At 45.1% G+C, this 14,255-nt stretch overlaps 1 protein-coding gene across 1 annotated transcript in view; it reads left to right on the plus strand.

Annotated features, from left to right (window-relative positions):
• LOC308312862 (VPS10 domain-containing receptor SorCS3-like) overlaps positions 1–14,255 on the plus strand; it is a 127,382-nt gene that overhangs the window by 61,029 nt on the left and 52,098 nt on the right. The window contains exons 5-8 of the mRNA XM_080759615.1: positions 549–667; positions 5,187–5,279; positions 6,401–6,580; positions 11,515–11,661. Coding sequence (XP_080615741.1) covers positions 549–667; positions 5,187–5,279; positions 6,401–6,580; positions 11,515–11,661 — 539 coding nt within the window. The remainder of the gene's footprint in view (positions 1–548; positions 668–5,186; positions 5,280–6,400; positions 6,581–11,514; positions 11,662–14,255) is intronic.

Here is a 14,255-nt window from a genome sequence, read left to right on the forward strand (position 1 = left end):
CTAGCTAGCTCGCGATGCGCTGCAGTGTCACGCTTTTGTTTTTCTTTCTATTTTCAACCATTTCTTTTTTTTTTATCCCACGATTTTGCAACCCAGTTTTTTCACCCAGTGCCAATTATCTAATGTAATCCTGGGCACTACACTTCCTCTGCCAACCTGGGGGGCCAGCGGACTGACCTCATGCCTCCTTCTATGCATGAGGAGTCCAAGCTGCTTCTTTTCACCTGACAGGGGGGGGGATTTCCCTGGCCGGACGTAGCACGTGGAAGGAACACGTTATTCCGACCAGTTCCTTTCCCCTCCATCAGGCGCCCCGGCTGGCCAGGGAGAGGTAGTTTTAGAGACCAGGATTATTTTCAACCATTTCTGACCCGTTTGGAAACTCCTTCACCTATATAACAAGTTAACAACATGGGGCCAGGTTTTAAAAGTGGTTAAGCTGTACAAATCTGTCCTTGGCTTGTCACACCATTAATACTCCTTGCTGTGTTCTCTCTCCCTCTCTCTCTCTCTCTCTCTCTCTCTCTCTCTCTCCCTCCATGTGTCAGATGTACAGTACGTTACCTGCAGAGCTCAGATGTGTGCAGAGCCTAATAGGAACTATCCGTTCCCCGGGTACATCGACATCAGCTCACTGGTGGTCCAGGACGACTACATGTTCATCCAGGTATAGGAGAGGACAGGAGACGAGACACTCATGCATTATGTTAACCCTGAATGAAGATACAGTATAACACACACACACACACTTGGGGTTGTGGATTATGGAGCTATTTGCATTTAATCCGCTGAGGGAATGGCATGCAATAACAAACTGCTTTGCAGGTACAACGCCGGTGGAAAAGCTATTGTTTTAATTCTCACTCAATGATGGATTGAATTACTGAAATTATTACTATTACTATTACTAGGATGGCCCGGCAGCCTATTTAGGGACATGGCGGGAACAATGCAAGTCGTTATCGAGCAATTGGAACGGAATATAATGTCTTTTCTGTCGCCCTATTGCTTTGAATTGTGTACTGTCTGTGCACATTCTCGATACTGCTCTGGGGCACGCATGTTATGCGAAGTTCAGCCAATCCGTGAAGCCGATGGTTTGCGTTGGCCACATTTTCTCTCTGGCTTGAATATTATATTTACTTTGACACTCAGCAAATGAGGATTAAAATTATTTAAAAGTCAAGGGGAAAAGTAGGAATAATTATATAGCTTCTCCACTGCATCAGCTTCCAGATTTAACACCAAAAGCCTGCTATCATAAATTTGAGGTCTGTCATACTCATAATAATGTATACATGTGCAATTTTAACACCTTCACTTAGGTATATAATTTTCCGCCAACCTAAAAGGTCAGGCCACATCATACTGGACTATTGGACATATTATACAAATTAACAATCTTTTTTTTTTTTTTTTTTTTTGCACAATTATTATGATTTTATACGTATTCACTGCCTCGCTTAAAATGCCTATGAATCTGGAAGGGAATATGTAAAAAATCATACAGTAGGTATAGTATAAGGTTTAAAAAAAAACACTGCATATGAGTTGATCTCGCTCCCCTAGCACTAGCATGTCTGAGAGGTCATTTTGACCGTTTTCTTTTTTTGATTTTGAAGTTTATTATCTTTGCCCATGAAGCTTTCAGAATGTTCCCCTTCCATGACCATCATCATGACCATCACAATTCTATCATCTCAGAAATGTTTGACATCTGAAACATTATCTAAATATGAATTTAAGTCTCATTTTTACTTCAGTCATGCTGTTGGAGTAACTGCAAACAGACCATTAGGGGTCGAGCTTAACTTGTTTGCGATGGGTTTTGAAAACCATATCATATGCCCATACCAACACCATACCGGAAATCTAAAACTTGTTACCAAAAGCCAAATCTAGATGATTTTGTACGAGTTCCTTCCCAGCCTTAAGACCACTGAGCTAGACATAACTGTCGTGTAAAAGTTTATTTATGTTATTTAACTTATTTTATAATAAGTCTGGTGATGCTCCACTCTGGATCAGTGGCTCTCAATCTGTGGTCACTTCGCGGGACCATCCATGGATCCAGCCCAATTCATTACGTTTTGTGGATTTATTTATTTATTTTAGCAGCAAAGTGACATAAAAAATCTGGCTGAATCTCAGGCTAGCTTCTCTTAGGATTTTTGGGTCGTCCCCAGATGACAGTGTAAATTGACAATTTAAGGACATTTAAGAATAGCTCAAAAAAGAATAAAAGACCATTACTACAAGTAATCAACAAACTATAGCCATATTTACGAGGCAAAAGTTTTTTAAATAGACGATCTACGCAATGTGTTGTGTGAGCTTGTAGTTCTGCTATTTTCACACTATTTATCTGTGGAACAGAGTCAAACTAAATGTAATGCCCCTCAACTCCTACAAGTCCAAGTGCTTCAGGGTGGGGGGCCCCCTTCAGGGTGGGGGGTCCCCAGGCCAGTTCAAATATCATTTTTTTGGGGGGTTCGGCCTGAAACGGTTGAGAACCCCCAGAGCTCCACTCTAGGCAAGCTACGAAAATGTGTCCCAATTTAGCTGAAGTCACATTATGTTCCAGAGGCCACATGTTTCTGCTCTCTAAAACGAACACCATGCAGGCCCCATTTAACCCATTCTGACCTGAGATCAGATTCATACGAGGTTTCCACTGGACACACACTGGTCTGATTAACCCATTCTGACCTGAGATCAGATTATAAAAATGTCAGTCGTTCTTCGATTTTTCAAAAATAGCAGACCTACAAGCTCGTAGCGCGCCACTCGGTGGCGCGCTATGAGCTTGTAGATCTGCTATTTTTCAATAGCTAAAGCATAACATAGTGCTAATACCAAAATGGGTTCCCGTTCAGAATGGGTTAATCTAGCACATACACTTTGAACTACTATTCATCAGCTATAATATATACGGATAATACGGTAGGTCTCTACCTGCTGCAGCAACCTCTATGAATACATACAGTAACTCACCCCCATGTGCAGTCTCACAGCAACTAATCACTACCCATCACCACCCACCAGGCAAACCAGGCATACTTAATGAACTGGCGGGGGTGCCCACATAAAAACGACATTTTAACAAATACTGTACACTTTTTTGAAAAAAGTCTTCGTCCTTATATAACAATAAGACCTGATGATCATCTTTTAGGGTGGAAAAAATGTTTAGTTTGTAAATAATATCAAAGATGCGAATATACATTTCTAATGGATGCCTTGGCCTGGAAGAGGCCAAGGGGCTGAATTGATTGATCATTAAAATAAACTTGCTCTGAAAATGCACGTAACCCATCTGACCACTCAACCCGGCAGCACAATGACAGTGTTATCTTTGACCAATGACCACACAGCTAGTATACACCAGTTGGGCCAAACGTTTCGCTCCTGGACAGTCAGAACAGGTCAGACACCTTGCCGTGAAACACATTTCACGGGTTCTGGACATTAGTTTTAGATATGGTTTTCAAAAACTAATTTGGGCCTTGTTCAGGAGGTGGAACTAATCCTGGGTTTTTGGACTCCACAAGAATTTACTGTATACTTTCAAAATGTTTCTACATTGTGAGCTATCTAATCTGCTATTTTCACCTTTTTAACATTTATTTCTTAATTTGCATTATTTCTATGACGTAGCTCTCCCATCGCGGGTAGTTCTGGTTATAATATCAATGTAAACAAAAACCTTAATAGTTTCAGGTTATGGAACGTCAATTTGTAAGAATAGCCAACAGACGAAGATAGAGTTGTTCGCCAAAGCTCCCTCAATCATCAATGGAATTTCAAGTCTAAACCCGCAACAGCTTGACCTAAACCTCCCCTTCCAGAGCTATACTCCGTGTTTTAGCACATTGCGTCACAGACGAAAGATCCTGGAAGGAATGCAGGGAATCAATCATACCAATTCCTCTTAAAGTTCAAATTGCCTCGGGTTCCCCAAACATCGATATGCCGTCTCTCCATTCACTCGACTGTGCTATAACCTCAGCCTGCTCACTCCTTCTAGGCATTCACTCCACTCACTATAAAGACATTATTCTCAAACTATTGTATTTTCAAGGACCCCCAGTTTGATATGAATTATTCCATGAACCACCCCCCCCGCCCCCACAATTGTTATCTTTACAGACATAAGTGTCCAATTGGTTCCTAAATATCAGTAATTTTGCTGCACCCCACTTTGAGAGCCACTGCTATAAACCTCTGCTACAGTATAATGTCTTATGTGACATTAATACGCATCGCAATTTCCTCAGACAAAGAGTTAAACGTTCGACCTATTGATATGCGTTGGAAAAGAGAAGATATAATCTCGCTTTTGTGTGAATTGAAAAGTGTTTATTCTAACACGGTCACCAGGCTCTGTGTCTTTGTGCTTCATAAGATAAGAGCTTATACGACCCGGCATGTTTGCATAGGACCTAGAGACTGTTAAGGAGGACTTTATTCTAGACCAAAGTTGCGCGTCCGTTTAGGCGACTTAAAGATTGCTCCTGACAATGAATAACGAGGCTATTGATCGTCCTACGAGATTCTTTTACCATAGCCTACCTCCAAACCACAACGTGCTTCGACAAGAGCCAGCAACCTCGGAAATCGGAATGCAAGGCGAGAGACGACTATGAGTGGCCATGTCCTAGCCTAAGATTTAGACTCTCGTAGATGTAGTTATCGATTCTGACATTTTCAATCAAGTCTAAAAGCTCTCACCCCCATGGTGGTGAGCGTGGCACCCTGTGCCTCAGAATAGCTCTGAACATGTACTAATGTAAAATCTAAGCTGCTTACCCTGCTGCCCCAAATGTTCGATTTCTTTGCACAAAGCGTTTGAAACCCGTAGGTCTGTAGTTTTCAATTAAAAAAAAGTGTTTTAATCCATTCTGTCTCGGAATCTTTCTGCCATCTTGGATTTTTCCTCTCCCCAAATGAGTGCAACTACGCGACTCTGACCGCCAGGGGCGCTGTTGCAATAATTTGGTGAGACGAGGAAAGAACCGCCTTGTATACGTCTTTAAAAACCCACCAGACAAAACAACATATTGATTTGTGCTTTCCCCTAAGGAAATAGCCACTGCTTGTACGGAACAGGTATTTGACAGTATATTAATGCCATTATTAATCATGAATTCATGTATTATTATTCAACTGTCCCATGTCTTTTATAGGTTCCTGTAACATCAGGACGAGCCAAGTACTATGTGTCTTACAAGAGAGACCCATTCATACAGATTAAACTGCCAAAATATTCCCTGCCAAAGGTAAGATCTAAGTACTTATTCCAGGAAACATCTTCATGAACATTGGCTCTCATTCATTCATGGATTTTTGAGGGGTGCTATACATAGCCCCTCCTATGTCCAGCTATGAGGGTGTGTGTAAACACAAACATTGTCCTCCTAACACAAACATTGTGCCAAGTACTTCTTCCACCACTGGCATTCCTTAGTTTCCAATAGGCTTTATGCACAGCAGCCATATTGGAAAGAAATTGGGCGTGATCTTCCTTACCTCACAGGTCTTACCAATTATAGACTCTGTTCCATGCATTTAGTGTAGCACACGTGGTTCTCAACCTTTATTTTCATTTTTTTGTATTTTCAAGGACCCCATAACTCTGAGAGTGTACAAATAACCAATTTGTGCACCCATTTAAGACACCCATAAGGGGCCATTTGCAGAACCTCCTCAAGGGTCCCTGCCTCATGGACACCACTTTGTGAACCACTGACTGGTGTAGCAGAGTGTTTCCAGTGAGCCAACTAACATGCAAGAATAACTGCAGCCTGACTCTGTTTGACCAGAATGGAACGGCAGAGCCTTAATTAGTATAATTGGTAAGACCTGTGAAGGAAGTATAAGGAAGATAGGCCCAATTTCTTTAAAATCATGTATGGTGTGTGCATCCACTCAGAGCCTATTAGCCCATTCTGACCGGGAACCCATTTCGGTGTCAGCATCATGTCGTGCTTTAGCTATTGAAAAATAGCAGATCTACAAGCTCATAGCGCGCCACCGAGTGGCGCGCTACGAGCTTGTAGGTCTGCTATTTTTGAAAAATCGAAGAACGACTGACATTTTTAGAATCTGATCTCAGGTCAGAATGGGTTCATCAGACCAGTGTGTGTCCAGTGGAAACCTCGTATGAATCTGATCTCAGGTCAGAATGGGTTAGTCACTTTGCCCACGTTCATCCCCTCAGTGAGCGATGCCATGCTTGCAGCACATCAGCATTCACCTCCACAACGCCCCTGAAAGGCTTGATCCCCATGGCCGAGCCCCAAAGGGGGTCACGCTTGTACTAATCCGCAACTCCGTGACCTCCCATCATAACTCCTCTTTAATCTCGCCACGCGCGCCTCTCTCTCTCTCTCTCTGATAGGATTTGCACATCGTCAGCACAGACGAGAAGCAGGTGTTTGCCGCGGTGCAGGAGTGGAACCAGAACGACACCTACAACCTCTACCTGTCCGACACCAGGGGCATCTACTTCACACTGGCCATGGAGAACGTGAAGACCACCCGGGGCATCGGGGGGAACCAGATGCTGGATCTCTACGAGGTATGGCGGAGACGCTATTATAGCGCAAACAGAAGATGCAGGGGGGAAAGGGAAAGAGAAGAGAGTGGAAAAAAAGCAGGAAGTACCTAATGGTACATTTCCGATGAGTGCTGGTGACAGATGGTCGATCTATGAGCTCACATAATGCGTTGCATTGCCAGATAGTGTTGTAATGGTTGTAATCAGTCCACAGTCTCCATTACAGGAGTGGTTTAGGCACTGTTAGACTATGTATGCTGGAGTCTTGACATGAAAAATGCACTTAAATGGCCTTATATCTGCCATTTACTTGTGGATTTGTGATGACCTTGTTAGCAAATACTGGCTAGGTGGGTTCATTAGCATTCATGGAAGCATCATAGCATTGCCTCTCTGTCTCTCCTCCCTCCTGAATCCAGTTAACACTCACACACTGGCAGGTGTGACCGATAGACTGGAAGTGACATATTGGCTAGTGGCAGTCACAGGGGTGGGGTAATTAATGGTGCCATTACTGGTCCAGCACTGTGTGTGTGTGTGGGTGTGGGTGTGGGTGTGGGTGTGTGTGTGTGTGTGTGTGTGTGTGTGTGGGTGGGTGTTCCTGCGTGCCTGCGTGCACCTGCGTGGCTGTTTAAGCCTGGTTAGGCATGCATGCCATGTGTAGAACTCAAGTGCATTTGTTGTGTGTGGGTTAGTCCCACAGCAAGGGACACTAACCCTGGTCACAGCAAGGGACACTAACCCTGGTCACAGCAAGGGACACTAACCCTGGTCACAGCAAGGGACACTAACCCTGGTCACAGCAAGGGACACTAACCCTGGTCACAGCAAGGGACACTAACCCTGGTCACAGCAAGGGACACTAACCCTGGTCACAGCAAGGGACACTAACCCTGGTCACAGCAAGGGACACTAACCCTGGTCACAGCAAGGGACACTAACCCTGGTCACAGCAAGGGACACTAACCCTGGTCACAGCAAGGGACACTAACCCTGGTCACAGCAAGGGACACTAACCCTGGTCACTATAGTGTAGCTTGAAAGCTTCACATCTGCCACAGAGCGAGACACAGGACCAGTTTGTCTTCCATGTGATCAGCTCGACGGTGAGGCGCTGCACATCAACACATTTCCCATCCCCTCAGGTGGCCATAAAAGATGCAAAGCAGTAATGCAGACGTGGTAGATCTCAGGGCGATTTGGCCTTCCTGATAGCCTCCAACCTATGGATTTCTGATTCACCAGGAGATGCATTAATATGTAATAGACTGTGGGAAGCTTCATTACTCCTTGTGGGAATAGTGTTAATACATGCCGCTATCAGAGGAAAAACCTGTATCTTCTACGAGAAAACTTTTCCGGGATGTTTTCAAGAGCCGTGCTATTTGTTACATTAATCATGGACTGGCTCTCTTGAGGGAACTATAGGGTCAGGAATTGCACCTACCTGTACTTATTAACAAGCAGAAACCTTCAGCTTATGGAAATGAATTCAAAATCACACACAATCAGAGTTACCAAGGTGATGAGCAACATTATAAAGGAGATGGGGAGAGTGCACTCACTGTAGAGAAAGGTCTACTACTACCATTGATCAAGAGGTGATGTGTGCGCTGGAGAATATGGTTGTACAGCATGAAGAGTCTGAATGCTTGAACAGTATAACCTGCACCTTTCCGTCGAGGACGCCTCCTCTACGCTCGCTTTGAGTTGAAACAGCCGCGTTGTTGCTGCCTTTGCAAGCTCACAGCATCAGGGTCAGGGATGGGGGGCACGCTTTTACAGCATGAACGTTGTACTCTAAAGACTATGGGTTCCAAAACCTTTCAATGCCAAGGACATAGGAAATAGCTATAGCCTCTGGCTGAGACCCCCCTAGCTACGTACAGTATAACCTCTGGCTGAGACCCACCGAAATTCGAAATGGAAGTGAAAATGTAAAAGCTATTACATGCTCAAAATGCCTGGCATTGCATGATCTTTTCCGATTGCTTTATACCCATTTATTTTCCCCCAATTTAGTCATGATGACAATTCATTTCACCCCACAAACAATGCTGTGTGTTGTATCCTACTGACCCATGCACCAGCCCCCACCGGGAGGACATAGAGCCTTCGTTCTACTCCTCCCACCCAACACGCCCCCCTCTGACAGGTGCCGCCCCATTCCGTAGGACTAGGAGCCCTCTGGCTTCCCTCCCACCGGCACGGGCCAATTGTGCTCTTATAGACGGATTCAAAGCCCCAGACAGGGCAGATATACTTTGCCACTGCGCCATCCAAGGTTTTTGAAAGCTAAAATATTTGGGTGCAGGTCTTTTTTCCGACAGCATATTGATCCGAAACCTCAATCCTAACCTAACACTAACCGCAAGCACGGGAGCAGCGCATGTCGTACCATCGCTTTTTCGCATCGCAGCGAATGTCCCCCCGCTGTGGAGCGGACCGTTCCCCCGTCGGCTAGAATGCTGTCGGAAAAAAGGCCTTATCCCAAATATTTGATGATGGCTTAAAGTGGTTAAACTGGCACAATAATCTTAGGATAATCTTCATTGACTTTGGCCTCTATTACAACCCCCACCCCCCCCCCCCTGCACGCACACACACGTACTATCTATAGCCTATGCAGGAGCCAAATGTCATAAGTGAAAATATTTGCTCCCATGGTGATTGGGGGACTGGTGGCAGCCAAGCACCAGGGAGTGGTGGAATGTTTCAGCTCACCTTTTTGTTACCTCAGGCTGTGATTCTTGTGAGCGGTGTGGTCCACCTTGACAGCCCCTCTATCAGCGGTGCATTCACCTGTGTACAGTTCCAGTACACTGACTGCCATACATGGCTAAAAAAGTGGTCCCGTGTTCCATCCATGCACGCTGATCTATGTCTGTGTCCTTCACTTCGCCGTCAGGCACGGGACCGAACCGCGCGGGTGGTGTGAACGATGGATAGGCCAATGTCAGGCCGCCCCACTTGGCGGGAAGACATGTCTCTCATCGTTAAGGTGCAAGCGTGTGTGTGTGTGTGTGTGTGTGTGTGTGCGTGTGCGTGTACGTGTACAGTGTGTGTGTCCTGTGTTGCATGTGTGTGATACCATGGCAGGCGGCAGCGATAAATAATTACGGCGGTGATTGACAGGGCGGGTCAGAGGAGGAGGGGAGGCCTCTCGTTAGCGGCGTCCATCCCGAGCGGTGTGTATCCATGACAATGTCAAATGCGCTGCCTATTAGTGCCACTTATACGGCGGGATCCCTTTGGGGAGCGAGTATGCTGCACGACTGGGACCCTTCACCGAGGCAACCGTCTGATGTAGGCCATCATCTCTCTCTCTCTCTCTCTCTCTCTCTCCCTCCCTCCCTCCCTCCCTCCCTCGATGTGGTTGCATTTTGGGCTTGGGTTTGGAACATGTATATTGTATAATGTCTCATGCCTGTTTTTCACTTACTGTAGTTGCACACTGTATCATACAGTACTAGGCTACATCGAAATAGCCGATGTAACGACTTCACAGTGCATTGCCATGCGATGCGTTGTGAGCTTGTAGCTAGGCTATTTTCAGTGTGCGACTTAGCATAAATCTGGCATTTAAGCAGTCGTGGATTTAATGTAGGCAAAGTAAGGCATGTATGTGCCTTACTTGTTTACGTTTTTGCCTCCCCTCAGTCGAGCTGCTTTTTGTGTATTACTATTATTTGCTATGTATTATTTGCCCTATTCAAGGCTGTATATCCTGCGTGTCTGGAATGTATTGGGTCCTTTCACACTCTAGTGTGAAACGTGTCTGCTTGATGCCTGCTAGGTGTCTGCTAGATCCCCCCCAGAACCTTTCACGTCACAACATATAAACACACCACACATGCACACAATGTCCCGACCTCATTCTTCATTTGATTCCTGAGACAGCAGAGACATGCGATGGCACCAGAGAAAGAAAAAGGTTTGTCCAAGCTAGGGCAAACGTATTTTCGACTCAAGGACGCCTAAACCTGTAGGCGTACTAGGCTATCACCACACCGCTAAGCTTACACCACACCACCCGCACTGGAGGGAGAACCAGAGGTCCCTCATTTTGCTGCTTTTGCACGCTTCTGTCGCCGGTCTCCACAGAAAATTGGGGATCTATCATAGCTATGATCGAGGAGCCACCAACTCAACCAATCAATGGGAAACGTAATTACGTGCAAGAGAACTAATTATCAGTTCATCAGTGCCTCAGAGTGTAGAGTAGGAGAGTAGTGACACGCGTTGATCTCGCCGCAAAGCGGGTGCCTATGGGCTGTAGTTCCAAACATTGCTCTATGGCTGGAACTATCCCATTGAGATAGAACGAGCACTTCCACATTCCATTGTTACAATGGAAGTCAACGCTAGTGTCGCCACTCTCTCACTATATTACTCTGCAGTGCTTGTGGTTCAAGAAAGTAAAAAATAAATGTGTATGTCATTGTCATGGTTAATCATGTAATACCAACCATCTAATTATTGTACCCTATATATATAAGCTAAAACATAAATACACATTGTATTTCGGTAACTCAAGGTTATTCAATTTTCTCCACTCCAGCTGCGCTGAGGGGGCAGGGGGGGGCTGCCTGGTCTGCCTGCCTCGTATTGGCGTTGCCTTACTCATAATGAGTTCCTGTCTCAGCCCCTGCTTTTAAGAGGTAAATTAGCGAGGCTGTTCAGAAGACTCGGCGGGGATCTCAGTGTGAGGAAAGGACAGTACAGATGAGGTGTCTGTCAGTTCTCTGTGGTCATCATTTAGGCATGTCTGGTTCATGCTGACACCACGTGGGGACATATCGCTAATTAGAGATACCACCTAGGATGTAGCATGAGTTGTTGCAGACAATAAACTAGAAATGTGTCTGAAGTGTCATTTAAGATACTAACTAGTCTATTACTATAGTCATTGTGGGGTGTTAATTGTGCTCGATATGTGCCTGTTTCCTGTGTAGGTGGCAGGTATTAGAGGGATGCTGATCGCTAACAAGAGGCTGGACAACCAAGTGAAGACATACATCACCTACAACAAAGGCAGAGACTGGAGGCTTCTGCAAGCACCTTCTGTTGACCTGGATGGGAACGATATCCACTGTGTACTGGTCAGTTATGGCGCAGTGTGTGTGTGTGTGTGTGTGTGTGTGCGCGTACGCGTGCACTCGTGTGGTCTGGCAAGACTGTGCAGCCAGCAACAGGAAAACAATTTGCAACAACATAATAATAGAATATAAATAATACTTGACTGTATTGAGAGGAAATACATTATAATTAAGTAAAATTAAGAAATGTGATAAGATAAACTACTAGTAAGTTGCCCTAAAGGGCGAGGCCGTGCTGAAACAATCAGGTCTGGGAATGCCCATATGTGGATTCATTTATTTTAATACGTTTTTGGGCCGGGTAGTGTGTAAACGTAAGGCGTGACGGCCTGACTGACATGAAATGTGGGTTTTCATAGTAAACTGCGACCTACTTAAAATCCTCTTGGTGCAATGGGGAATATGCACAATTGGGGGTGGGAGTGTAATAGAATGCATGGTGCGGCATACAGTAAATTCATCAAGCACACTTGCACACTTTTTTGTGCAAGTACGGTAACCGTGAGATAAAACAAGCATAGTTATGTACAGAAAGATTAATTAATTAATTCATTAATTCATTAATTCATTCATTTAATTACACATTTTGTTTTGGCCTGTCACCTCCTCCAGATAGGCCCCCTTGTCGTTGTCTGAGATTGGGCCCACCACCACCACTGTGTCATTGCCATACTTAAAAATGGTGTTCAAAGTGTTTCTGGCCACACAGTTCAGGGAGTGCAGTAGACTAGAGGACTCAGTAGTACGCAACCTTGGGGGACTCCACGAGTGATGTGGCTGCCCACACTTATCGCAATGGGTCTGGCAGATAAGACTTATTCCCAGGTCAGCCAGTTTGCTAGGCAGCCTGGCATGGTCTTCAAGGCAGAGCTGTAATCACTGGATAACCCATTCTGACCGGGAACCCATTTTGGTGTTAGCATTATGTTATGCTTTAGCTATTGAAAAATAGCAGATCTACAAGCTCATAGCGCGCCACCGAGTGGCGCGCTACGAGCTTGTAGGTCTGCTATTTTTTTTAAATCGAAGAGCGACTGACATTTTTAGAATCTGATCTCAGGTCAGACTGGGTTAATCAGACCAGTGTGTGTCCAGTGGAAACCTCGTATGAATCTGATCTCAGGTCAGAATGGGATAACAACCTATGGGCCGGACGGAATCGGCTCCCCAACGGTACGCTGCCACTATAATCAGTGGAACCTGGAAATTGTACGCAAGTGCTCTATTTTCCTGCGTGTCCATGCCGGGCTTACGCAGCCCTTTCGCCTCGCCTTCAGAGGCTCATTCAGGCCTCTGCCTGGCGAGGTATTCGTTGGACATGTCCACAAAGATGGACATCTTGAAGCAAGTGGGTATAGTGTACTGTGGACTGGGCATGGGAGAGGTTGAACACTGGTGGTAGTGGGTATAGTGTACTGTGGACTGGGCATGGGAGAGGTTGAACACTGGTGGTAGTGGGTATAGTGTACTGTGGACTGGGCATGGGAGAGGTTGAACACTGGTGGTAGTGGGTATAGTGTACTGTGGACTGGGCATGGGAGAGGTTGAACACTGGTGGTAGTGGGTATAGTGTACTGTGGACTGGGCATGGGAGAGGTTGAACACTGGTGGTAGTGGGTATAGTGTACTGTGGACTGGGCATGGGAGAGGTTGAACACTGGTGGTAGTGGGTATAGTGTACTGTGGACTGGGCATGGGAGAGGTTGAACACTGGTGGTAGTGGGTATAGTGTACTGTGGACTGGGCATGGGAGAGGTTGAACACTGGTGGTAGTGGGTATAGTGTACTGTGGACTGGGCATGGGAGAGGTTGAACACTGGTGCCAGGAGACCAGCGCAGGTCTTGATGACCCTCCCGGGATGGCCGTCTGGACCGTCTGTTTTCCTGATGTTCAGCCCCTTTAGCACCCTCCTCACATCATGCTCGGAGAGGACGAGCATGTTTACTGTTGCAGGGAGATACACACACTTTCCACAATGGCTGCCAAGCAAAGCTAGCCCTAGGCATATTGTCGCTGTCGGGCAGAAACATATCATTTGTCATTTAATGCCCTACTTCATCATACATGGATCATCAAACTAAAGTAGTGACAATAGCTGATCTACAAGCTCGACATGCAACGCCTTGTGAGTTTGTAGATCTGCTATGTTCGCACTATTTCTGAAATATTTCGTTCCATTTCCCAGAAAGTCACATATGAGGTTTCCTCCCAACAGTGACAATATGCAAAACATTCGGTTGGCTAGGGTTTCTTGACACTAATAGGGCGCACACCAGGATTTCTTCATTTATTTTTTGATTCATGCTAGAATCAAAAAATAAATAATAAAGAAAATCTTGATATACATATAGTACAGTGAATTCTCTTGGCTCTTCAGCATACTCTGCTGCAATAAGGATAATGACAATTATGACATAGTAATTTCTAAGTACTTTTTTAGTTGGAAACGTGTAATTTCCTATGTAGCACAATCAAGAAGAACTCAGACATAATTGACTGAATTTAAATGGATTTCCTTTCTCCATAGCTATTATATCATAGTATCTTATCAAATAAGGCTTGAAGAATTGTCTCAAAGAAAGAAGCTTCATCTTAT

This window comes from Protomyctophum bolini, assembly GCF_963924005.1.
Source record: "Protomyctophum bolini genome assembly, chromosome: 3".
Lineage (NCBI taxonomy): Eukaryota > Metazoa > Chordata > Actinopteri > Myctophiformes > Myctophidae > Protomyctophum > Protomyctophum bolini.